Here is an 11,588-nt window from a genome sequence, read left to right on the forward strand (position 1 = left end):
ATTGGACAACTAAAAATATATATAGAAAAAATTAGCCAGGCATGGTGGCGCATGCTTGTAGTCCCAGCTACTCGGGAGGCTGAGGCAGGAGGATCGTTTGAGCCCAGGAGTTTGAGGTTGCTGTGAGCTAGGCTGACGCCACGACACTCTTGCCTGGGCAACAGTGCAAGACTCTGTCTCAAAAAAAAAAAACAAAACAAAATTGGACATTTCATATTTTATGACCTAAATATATGTATTGCCATTCCTTACAGACACTTTGCACATATGTTCTAAGATGATACTACAGACAAATTGATCCAACAGTAACTCCTCACACTCTTATGTGTTCTGAAAATTCAGTCTGACTGTGACAAAGTCCTGCCTACTTCCTAAAGTCTGACTAATCCCTGCCAAGACCACTCTGTGACTGACTCTAGAACCCTAAACCCTTAAAGTACCCTTCCCTCTCTCCTTTGGTGTTCATTTTGCTTTACTGCTGTGAATGTGCTTCCAGTGGTATTGGCTGATAAGCTTTATTAAATAAATTTATTTATTGGCTGATAAGCTTTATTTAACACAACAATGAGATATGTTATTTTCAAAACTTGTTAAGGAATTATCTTCAAAATTGCCTATATGTTGAAATAGATTTATTTCATGTAATATAAGTCAAATGTTATCAATAGTGCAAAAAGCAAACCATTACATATGCATGCTGACAAAGACTCTCTCCTTGACCAAACATTATACAAAGTCTACTGAGCCTCCTTTTGAGTAGTCCTCATCCTTGGGCCCTGTCCTCAGCCTGCCTAAGCCAGTCTTAGACAAGAATACTGCTGAGTCATCAGACCCTTGACGTTTAATCACCTTTGATATTTGATCAATTTTCTCATCCCCCACCATTGATATATATTAAATCCTTGGCCTGCCTGTAGCAAGAATCCTGTTAGGTCAATTATGCAAGAATCCCTCTACCTTTCATGTCTCCTCTTAGTAATATTCTATCCACTGACACCCTCAATCTACTCTTCTGCTGTAAATCCCCACTTGTCTTTGTTGTATTCAAGACTTAAATACAATTTCTCTCTCCTATTGCAGTCATCTTGAATAAAATCTGCCTTACTGGTCTAACAAGTGTCAGAATAATTTTTCTTCAACAATACATGTTTATTTTTTAATGTTTTGTTTTTAAAACTTAACATGCCATTTAGCAATCATTTTAAATGGCTTTAAACCAGAAGTTATTTTTAAAGTGTGTTATCTCTAATAGTAAATATTTCTAAAGATCCTCTTTGTCATCAATTTTCTCATTCAGCTGTATATTACATTTATTGACCAACTAAATGAGCTAGTATCTCCAACTTCAATCCACTCTACCATTTTACACACTAAATTTCTAGGTTTCACCAGCTAATAAGTAAAAATAACTTTATGTTTATTTCAACTTTACATATTGCTTAATTGTAAACTTCTATCCACCAACTTGCAGAGAGCTACACATAGTAGTTGCTTTCTAATACAGAACCTCACTATTCTACTTTGAAAAATAATTGTGTTTAAGTATATGAGGCTAACCAATTTTAATATATTGCTTCTAATTCTCACACTAATCTGTCAAATGAGTTAATTATTATCCTTATTTTACAAATGAAGAATTAAGGTTGAGAATATTGAAAAGACTTATCCAAAATCACACAGTAGCTAAGCAGACCAGCTGAACACAGTCTATTTTTTATTGACTTTATATGATGTTTCCTTCATCACCCCCCTGCCTTCGTTTTCCTCTGGGTTTAAAAAATTATGTAGCATTTTATTTATCTAGCAGGTAGTCTTCTATTCTCAATAAACTAAAGAAACTCATAGAAATCCAAGAAATAAAATAAAATAAAATAAAATAAAAAGCCAGTCATCATTCAGAAAAATAGTACTTAAAGCATCCACATATTTAACATCACTTTTAGCACATAACCCGTAAATCTTAATTTTGTGTAGAATATGTAATAAGTTTCACTACATAAATATAGAAGGCACATATTAGAGACTGTAGCAAAAATTCATTACTCTCAATCAGAAAAAAAGCAAGAATCATTTACCAGAGAAGCTAAGTAAATGAGGACCGTTTACTAAAAGAGAAAACAGTTCTATATCCCTTAATAGTTGAGGTTATCCTGTACTAAGCCACATTACAGTAATTTGCACCATTATGTAGTTTACCTACTTTACCAACTTATTTGCTAAAAGACTCATATGAATTACCATCAATATGTTACTTTAGTGAGCTCTTCCTATATCTTTAGAGGTTATAGCTGAAATAGGTATTACATGGAGGATGTATAACAGCACCTCATAAACGTTCATTGTTTAATTTAAGCTCTTTTCTTGAAATATCTTCAGCTCTTGGATTGCTGAGCTCATCAGGAACTGCTTTAGTTGGTAACTATATTTCAATGCCAATGTTGAAATTTTATGCAATAGTTACTTATTAACTCCTAGGAAACATGCAAAATGATATTACTATGCATACTTTTCTAGATTCAAAGGCAATTTTTTCACATATAGTATTTCTAAAATTGGGATATGTTTTATAACTCTTACGTATATTTTCTGTGAAAAGATTTTTAAAATCAGTGATCTATCAGGAGAATACATATGACGATGTTAATTTCAGTATGGTCAGAAGAAAAATTGGAAACAACCATAGCCATCAATATAGGAGTGATTAAATAAATTGTAGTGAATCCATACCACGGAATTCTATCATACATTATACTGTCCTATAAAGATAGCCAACATAGATTAAGTGTGATGTTTACTAAAGTTAAAAGAGCAATGCAAATATCCACTATTTCTTTTTAAATACTTAGACTGCAATTCTTATAGCTGGATGACCAAAATAGGTGTCTCTGTGTGGGGATGAGGGCGAAACCTCATATTTGAATGTCTTGCTGATGTTATTCCCTTACATTTTATTTCTATTGAACAGCACTGCTCTATAACTTTGGTTTTTTAGAGACTTAGAAATTTCAAAGGTTTCATTTCTGCCTAAAATTAAAAAGAAGCTAGTGAGGGACCACTTATTACTTCTTTTCGATAAAGTCCTTTGGACTTTGTTTGTTTTGCAATCAGAACCACCATCCCCAAAAAGCCAAATTTCCCCTAGGATGCCATTTTCCCATCAGGATGCAGTCATGTTACTAAAGAGCTCTACAGGTGTGGTTGCTATGACCTTCTATCTATGCTATTTCTTACAATGAAAAGGACATATTCTTTTATGACTGCCACCTGCCACTTCCAGTAGCAATTACCAAACTTTCTTAAGATGCCAAATCGTTTTTTTTCTTCCTAAATATTTTAAACATTATTAGGTATTTAAAATATGACTACATGCCCACATAGTTGTTTCTTTGTATAAAGGATTACTCAAATGACCTTGGAATCAAGTAAAAGGTCAATAAGGAACAAACTAGAATTAGAGGAAGAGAGATAATCTGTGTCAGTTTCCTTGATTATGTATGAATACTACCCAAGTAAGCAATGCAGTTCAGAATCTAGGAATCTGAAGATATTAAAGGGTAAAATGATACCTCTAGAATCATAGCTTGGAAGTCTAATATTTCTAGCTAAAAATAATTCTTATAAACATTCTCTATTGATAGAATTTTTTTGTTCCCTGCATAGTTTTCCCCGGGTAAATCCATCCAAGGACAATATTTCTCTGTTTTTATCTTCACTCTTCACAATATGCTCAAATATCCTCCTTTAAAAATTTCTCTATTATGAGCAGTTTCCATGGGTTGTAGCCATTGGCTTCTCAGACATCATGTAACATTGCCTCTTTAATTAATTAACTAGCTAATTAATTACATTCTGATTAAATGCTTCAAAGGCTAATAAGCACTGTGACCTCAAGGTGCTTTAAGTTTCGTGAAGAAATAATGTATATACAAATACAGTAAGTTGCTTGCTTTAATAGAGATATGTAAAGTGAAATGGTATTGTGAAGTCTTTGGGGAGTCACGATGAGCTGAGTATAGCTGGAACATATAGCCGGAAGATCAAGGAGGTCACAGTAAACTTAGTTAGAAGGTAGCAATCAGAACCTGAAGAGTGAGTGTGAGATACCATTACACACTCACTTTTAGTTCTATCAGCTTTTCCTTTATGCATTTTGAATCTATGTCAATAGAGGAACATCCTTTTGGATTCTTATGTCTTCTTGATGAATCGATCTCTTTATTGCTATAAAATGAACAATAACCCCTCGTAATATTCTTTGCTCTGAAGTCTAGTCAGTTTGATACTAACATAGCCATTCCAATTTTTTTATTGGTGTTAGTATAGCATATCTTTTCCATTTTTAAAATTTTAATCTATTGTGTTTTCATATTTAAAGTGGCTTTCTTGTACATATGTATACCTGGTAATTTGGTCTTACTTTTTTATTCATCTTATAATCTCTACTTTTTAACTGGAATGCTTAGGCCATTTACTTTTAAAGTATTATTGTAAATTTCTTTCAAATCTACCACTAATTTTTATTGTGATTAAGTGGGTTACTTTATTTATTATCAATCGATTATTAATTAGGTGAATATTTTAAAATTCCATTTATCTCCATCATTGGCTTACTAGCTGTACTTTATATATGTGTGTGTGTGTATATATGTATATTGTGGTGTATATATGTATAACTGTATGTATGTATGTATGTATTTGATGGCTGCTCTAACATTTACAATATATATCTTTATCTTATTGAATCTATCTTTAAATATTGTTAATACAACCTCATATGTAGTAAAAGGACCTTACAATAATATACTACCATCTCTTCCTTCTCATTTTTTAATGTTATTATTATCATACATTTTCTTCTATACAAGTTACAAACTCAATAATATATCACTATTTCGCTTTAAACAATCTTTTACTAAAGTTATCTTTTAAAAAGTTTAAACCATATTTTAAATCTTTTATATTTAAATGTAAATAAATATTTTTTTCTATTTTATATATATTATATCATTTTTTCTAAACTGTTAAGTTAGCTCTCACTTGGCCTTTAAGAATTAAAATTTCAAGTGTTTCTATCTTCTTTTATGATCACTCTTTCCTCCTGTGCTCTTTCTTTTAGTTCTATCAGCTTTTTTCTTTACACATTTTGAAGTGAATAAAGGTGAAATGGTTTATGTGTCTCATTTTTTTTTCTGAGGGACTTATTACCCTTTGGAATCAATTCATCTGGTTGCTTTGCAAATGTAGCTCTCTGATGGGCTCAAAAAAGTATTTTTTAAATATTATCCAGTTTTGTTGTTGTTATTGCTAGAGTGGGGGTAACATACTCTTTGGCTCTCTATATTGTGAGTAGAAGCGAATTCCCAGTGCCATTTATTTTTTAACAGAGCTGTGTTTCCCTCTCTGCAGTGTCTATTCTGGTACTGCCTAGTAGCAAAAAATAAGAGATCTCCCCCAACATTTCCTGCCTCCTAGAAATCCTGTGTTTCCCTCATGCTTATTAATGTCATGAAACAATGTGACACGGCATCTAGTTGAGTACGATGAATGTGGAAAACTAGGGCATTTCTCTTACTTATGAGGTGACTGTACCTTTGACAAACCAGGTCGTTTGGTATAGGAAAAATTACACTTCCACTCATTCAAGCGCATATAGCTCTGTTGAGTCAAGCTCAGACTTTAGGTCAGTAGTTCTTAGTGTTTTTTTCCCTGGTCTACCAGGCCAATACTTTCTAACCAGTACTCAAACTTGTACAGCTGAATTGTTTTCGTCAATACAGTGTCGAATCCATGGGAGAGAAAATAGTTTAATCTCTCCTGGAAAGTCACACTCTTCATATATATGGCCAAAATAGCTTATGTTTCAGCCTAAGAAAAGAAAACCAATAAGAAGCTGCATTTTTGTATAAAACACGCAAGTTTCATATCCTACTACGATTTGCTTACATCTGTAGAGAACACTTTGTCTGGGAACGGTGTCTTATTGTTTTTCTCAGAATGTGCCTGTGGGCTTGAACGCAAGTCCAGGGCGCCCTGATCCGAAAACAGTAAGGGCTAGAAAGTTCAGATGCAAACATCTGCTCGCCGGAGACGAAACAACAAGGAACAGGGATGTGTTGAGTCGGGACAGGGACAGTGTGGGAACAAAGAAACTGCGGTGGGACAGTTGCCAAACAGGCTGTGTTATAAATAAAGAAACTACAGCAAGAAAGTTTGCTGCAGTCTTGTCTTGTACTGTCTTTGTGTGTGTCTGTTGTCTCTTTGTCTCTGTGTTCATTTCTTGGCCCCTAGAAACGGGCCACGGCATACATCCTTTCTCTCCAGTAGGATTTTTATACCTGTGAAAATAAATGATCCTGTAGGTCTCATACCCTCATTTAGAGTGGAAAATAATAATCCTTCCTGTTCTTGATGGGGGTAGAGTTTCTAGGACAATAATTTCTTCGCGTAAAACACTTCATGTAAAGGCATTCATTGGGACATTGTTTTCTGATTTCTGTTGTTCTTCCAAATCTTTGTGTGGTGAAAATGTTGTTTACATGTCTTCTAATTTCTCCTGGTCCTTCAACAATTTTCAGATTTTTAATTTCCAGTGAGACTGTGGAGTTGGAAAGACGCTGCAATAAAGTAAGTTTGGAGAAACTGGGAGACAATTCCACTTTCCTATCTTTGGCACACTTTCCTTTCCTTGCTTCCTAATTAGTAAGCATTAAATTTGACTGCCATTAAAGTTACCCCGGTGCTCTCTGAGTTAGCAGTTATCAGGATCCAATTCTAGCTTTTACGCTCCCTTCTCCACGCAGAAACAGAGAAGGAAAACAGCCTCGAAGTTCTTCCAGGGCAACCGTCAAACCCCTGTGGGGACGTTTGCCTCCTGCCCAAGAAGGAACGTTCTCTGGAGGTTTGGGCCGCAGGCGCCCCTGTGGCCCCCCGAGTTCTCCGACGCTGACTCTGACGCGCAGAGGGGTTTCGGGCAGGGCTGGCCGTCAAGGGCCTGGGAACGCAGCGGACTCAGAGCCCGGGGCCGCCCAGGGTGAGCCATGCCCCGAGTCGCGGAAGGGCGCCATGGGCCGGAGCAGGAGAACCCAGCGAAGCTGGAGTCTGAGCCCGCCCCCGCGCGGCCCGCTAGGGGCACCAGGACAGGCAAGGTCCGGGAGACCAGGAAGGCCGAGAAGGCTGAGAGAAAACCTCTGTATCTGACAAACTTACCAACGGCCCTGATAAAGTTTGGCGGTTTTCAGAAAAAGGGAAAAACCGAGACCCCCCACATTACCCAGAAGCCAGCAAAAGCGGAAGTCGGTTCGGAGGAGCCCTGCGGGTTAGGCTGCATAGTGATCCCCTGCTGTCAGATGTTTAATGACATTCGCGTCTATATGGTTTTCTACTGCGTCCTGGTCATGTCTCAAGGTGAGCCTGAGGGACCGTGGGCTGTTCTGGGGAGAGCGGCTGCGGGGCTGCGCCGGGGTCGCGGAAGTAGCGAGCAGCAGAGGGAGGACGGGCGAGTGGAGGACGCCCTGGGGCGGCCCAGTGTGAGACTGTGTCGGTTGACATCGTCAAGGCATGATCGGAATCAAGCATGTTAACGGGCAGGTTCGCGCTCTTGTCACTGCCTCGCCTCCTCCAACACCTGACTGACAGTCCCCATCCTATACATGGTGGGTGGCAGGGTCTAGCCCGCTGGAGGGAGGGTGGTGTTGAATCACTTAGCGTTGTTTGGTCACCAACTCTGAGAAGTTCTACTGGATCTTGTTTCCTAATCTACCAATTGAGGTGATGGGGTGGGACTTCAACTAATCTGCATTAGAGAACTGAAACTCAAGGGTGTTCATTTTTGCCATACATTCTAAAGAAGAATGTGAATTTGAAAGTCTTTAGACTGGGCTCATGCCCTCTACTTGGCCATAGCTCTCACTGCCTCCATGCATCTATTTTTTTTTTTTTAATATATGCCACAATTTCTTTATTTATTTATCCATTAATGGACAATTAGATTTGGCTGAAAATCTTGGTTATTGTAAACAATGCTGCAGTGAACATGGCAGTGCAAATATCTCTTTGATTTCCTGATTTCAATACCTTTGGATGTATATTCAGAAGTAGGATTGCTGGATCCTATGATACTTCTATTTTTGACTTTTTGGGGAACCTCCATACTGTTTTCCTTAATGGCTTTACCAATTTACATTCCCACCAACAGTGTATAAGAGTTCCCTTTTCTCTATGTCCTCACCAACACTTATTAACTTTTTTAAAAAAATAATAGTCATTCTAAAAAGTATGAGATGATATCTCACTGTAGTTTTGATTTGCACTTCCCTGACAATTAGTGATGTCAAGCATCTTTTCTTTTTTCCCCTCCCATTTTAATCATACTATTGCTACTGTGACTTTATTATTTATTTTTATTTTTTATTTCAGAATATTATGGGGGTACAAGTTTAGTTACATGGATTGCTTTTGTACTGCTTGAGTCAAAGTTATAAGTGTGCCCATCACCCAGATAGTGTACATTGTATCCGTTAGGCATGATTTCACCTATCCCTTTCTCCCTCCCTAACTACCTGCATTATTTCCATTGAGTTTTACTTCCATCTGTGCACATGAGTGCTAATTGGTTAGTTATAATTTAATAGTGAGTACACATGGTATTTGTTTTTCCATTATTGCAGTACTTCTCTTGGAAGGATGGTCTCCAGTTCCATCCACGTTGTTGCAAAAGGTATTAATTCATTTTTTATGGATGAGTAGTACCCCATGGTGTACAGATACCACATTTTATTAATCCACTCATGAATTAATGGGTACTTGGGTTAATTCTACATCTTTGCAATTGTGAATTGTGCTGCAGTAAACATTCTAGTGCAGAGTCTTTTTGATAAAATGACTTTTTTTCCCCCTTTGGGTAAATCCCCATTAGTGGGATTGCTGGATCAAATGGTAAGTCTACTTTTAGTTCTTTGAGGAATCTCTGGACATTGCATTTAGACTCTTTACTAACCTCTTTACACCGAAGACATTGGAATTTACCAAACCTGATCTGTTTTTGCTCTGAAATGTTATATCTAATAAGTGCAATGAAAAGGCTGTATGTGATAAGAACCTTATGAGATGAACAAGTAGTCATCAGTTTGTCTTGAGATCACCAAAGCAGCTTTTTGGAGAAATAGGCCTTTGAACTATGCCTTAATAGGTACAGTTATGATAGCCAGGGATGTAGTTAAGGAGTATTTATTGAATAAGAAAATGAATGAATTAGTCAGTGCTTTGTTTTAGAGAGACTTGTTTCAGAATGGTCAATGGCAAGTTTGGTTGTATAATGGTTTCATCTAAGCACCATAATGGGGTAATTATATTTATATTATTCATTACGTTTTCCAAGGACCTAATATAGTGACCAAGGCAGAAAAGTCATTCAATAGATATGTATTGAATGAATAAATGAATAAAAAAGAAGAAAAAGATAGATTGTGCCTAGATTCTGAAGGCCTTTAAATGCCAGACTGAGAATTTTGGAAGGATACTGAAAGCTATTTACTTTCTACTGTGAGAGGTCATGAGTAAGGTGCTTTACAAGCGTAATCACACTTAATGTAATCCCCTTATTAGGTGGGTAATGAGGAGCCATTGAAGGTTTTTGAACAAGTGGGTGAAAGTGAATGGTTTAAGCTTTATTGACTTCATACAAGTTTTTAGCTCAGTTTTGGTATAGAATTGAGTCTTCCATTCATAAAAATGGTATGTGTTCTTTGTTTATTGATTGATCTGTTTATTTTGTTTAGTTACATTTTAAATAATTTTGAGATTACTTTTGATGTGGATTCTCCATTCGTTAGCATTTTACTGCATTTGTAACTTCACTCTTTTTCCCTATGCATATAGACTTTTTCAGATATGGTGCCTCATTACTACTAACAATTCCAGTGTGCATCTTCCCAAAGTGAGACACTCGCCTACATAACCATCATTCACTCTTCCCAGTCAGAAATATTAGTACAATACTACCATCAAAATGTGAATCGGTGGCCCCATCCAGATGTTGCAAACTGCCTCAATATTGTTTCCTTTTCCTTTTTGGCCAAGAATTCTATACAGGAACATGTGTTGCAGTTAGTTGTTATATTTTAGAAGTCTTCCTTAATCTGGAACATTTCCTCATTCTTTCCCTGTTTCTTTATGTCTTTGAAAGTCTTAAGGAGTATGGGTCTTTCATTCTGTAGGTTGAACTTCAACCTGGGTCTGTTTGATGTTTCCTTATGATCAGACTCAGGCCATGCTTCCCTCCCTCCTTTTCTCCCTCTCTCCTCTGCTTTATTTAGGTATAATTAACATACAATAAAATTTACCCTTTTCAAGTACCCAATTCAATGAGTTTTAGTAAATATATGCAGACATGAGATCACCAATGCAATGAAATTTTATAAACTTTCCATCATACTAAAACTTTCTTCATGCCCTTTTGCAAACAGTTCCTGCTCCTATCTCCTGCCTTAGGCAACAATTGATCTTCTTTCTGTCATTCGAGTTTTGTATTTTCTACAATTTCATATGTATGGAATCATACAGTTTCTAGTCTGTTGGGTCTGGCTTCTTTTAGTAGCATGATGTTTTTGAGATTCATTCATGTAGTGTGTATTAATAGTTTGTTCTTTTTTTTTTTTATTGTGAGTAGTATTCCATTGCATGAAGTTACCACACTTTATCCAGTCAGTAGTTGACGGACATTTGGATTGTTCCTATTTTTCTTGGCTATTATAAATGATGCTGTCTTGAGGAATCACATACAAATCTTTGTGTGGACATATGTCTCCACTTCTTTTGGGTAGCTAATTAGGAGTAGAATTTCTGGGTCACATGGTAAGTGTTTGCTAGAAGTGTACATATTAGAAACTGCCAAATTTCTCTAGAAAGTGGCTGTACCATTTGCATTCCTGCCAGTCTGCAGCATATGAAAGTTTGATTGTTCCACATTGTTAATAGTTGGTATTGTCAATCTTTTTAATTTTGTCTATTCTAGTGAATGTGTAATGGTATCTCACTTATTGTGACTTTAATTTTCATTTTCATAATGACCAATTGTCTTGAATATCTTTTTATATGCTTTTTAATCATTTGTATGTCTTCTTTTGTGAAGTACCCTTTTATAAATTGGGTTGTTTTATTATTTAGTGAAGTGCTCTTTATATATTCTGAATACAAGCTTTTTGTTGGATAAATCTTTACAAATATTTTCTCCCAATTGGTGGTGGCTTGACTTTTCATTTTCTTTTCTGTGTTTTTTTCATGAAAAAAGGGTTCAGTCTTGATTAAGTCTAATTTACTAATTATTTTCTTTTATAATTTATTCTTTTTGGTTCCTATCAATGAAACTATTGCTTAACTCAATGTTATGAAGATTTTGTGCTTAGTTTTCTTATGCAAATTTTATGGTTTAGCTGTTTTGTTTAGGTCTTTGATTCATTTTGAATGAATTGTTTTTGTATATGAAAAGGGCCAAGCTTCATTTTCTCCATATAGAAAAAAAATCCTTTATTCTAGCACAGTTTATTGAAAACAGTGCTTAACTCAATGTTATGAAGATTTTGTGCTTAGTT

At 36.0% G+C, this 11,588-nt stretch overlaps 1 protein-coding gene and 1 pseudogene across 1 annotated transcript in view; both read left to right on the top strand.

Annotated features, from left to right (window-relative positions):
* The window catches only part of LOC105807624, a 141,515-nt pseudogene extending 134,569 nt beyond the window's left edge, over positions 1 to 6,946 (top strand).
* Positions 6,947 to 7,037: 91 nt separating this feature from the next.
* SLCO6A1 (solute carrier organic anion transporter family, member 6A1) overlaps positions 7,038 to 11,588 on the top strand; it is a 160,214-nt gene continuing 155,663 nt past the window's right edge. Inside the window, exon 1 of the mRNA XM_012641056.1 lies at positions 7,038 to 7,404. Coding sequence (XP_012496510.1) covers positions 7,038 to 7,404 — 367 coding nt within the window. The remainder of the gene's footprint in view (positions 7,405 to 11,588) is intronic.

The sequence above is a fragment of the Propithecus coquereli genome, unplaced genomic scaffold (genome assembly GCF_000956105.1).
Source record: "Propithecus coquereli isolate 6110/MARCELLA unplaced genomic scaffold, Pcoq_1.0 Scaffold160, whole genome shotgun sequence".
Classification (NCBI taxonomy): Eukaryota; Metazoa; Chordata; class Mammalia; order Primates; family Indriidae; genus Propithecus; species Propithecus coquereli.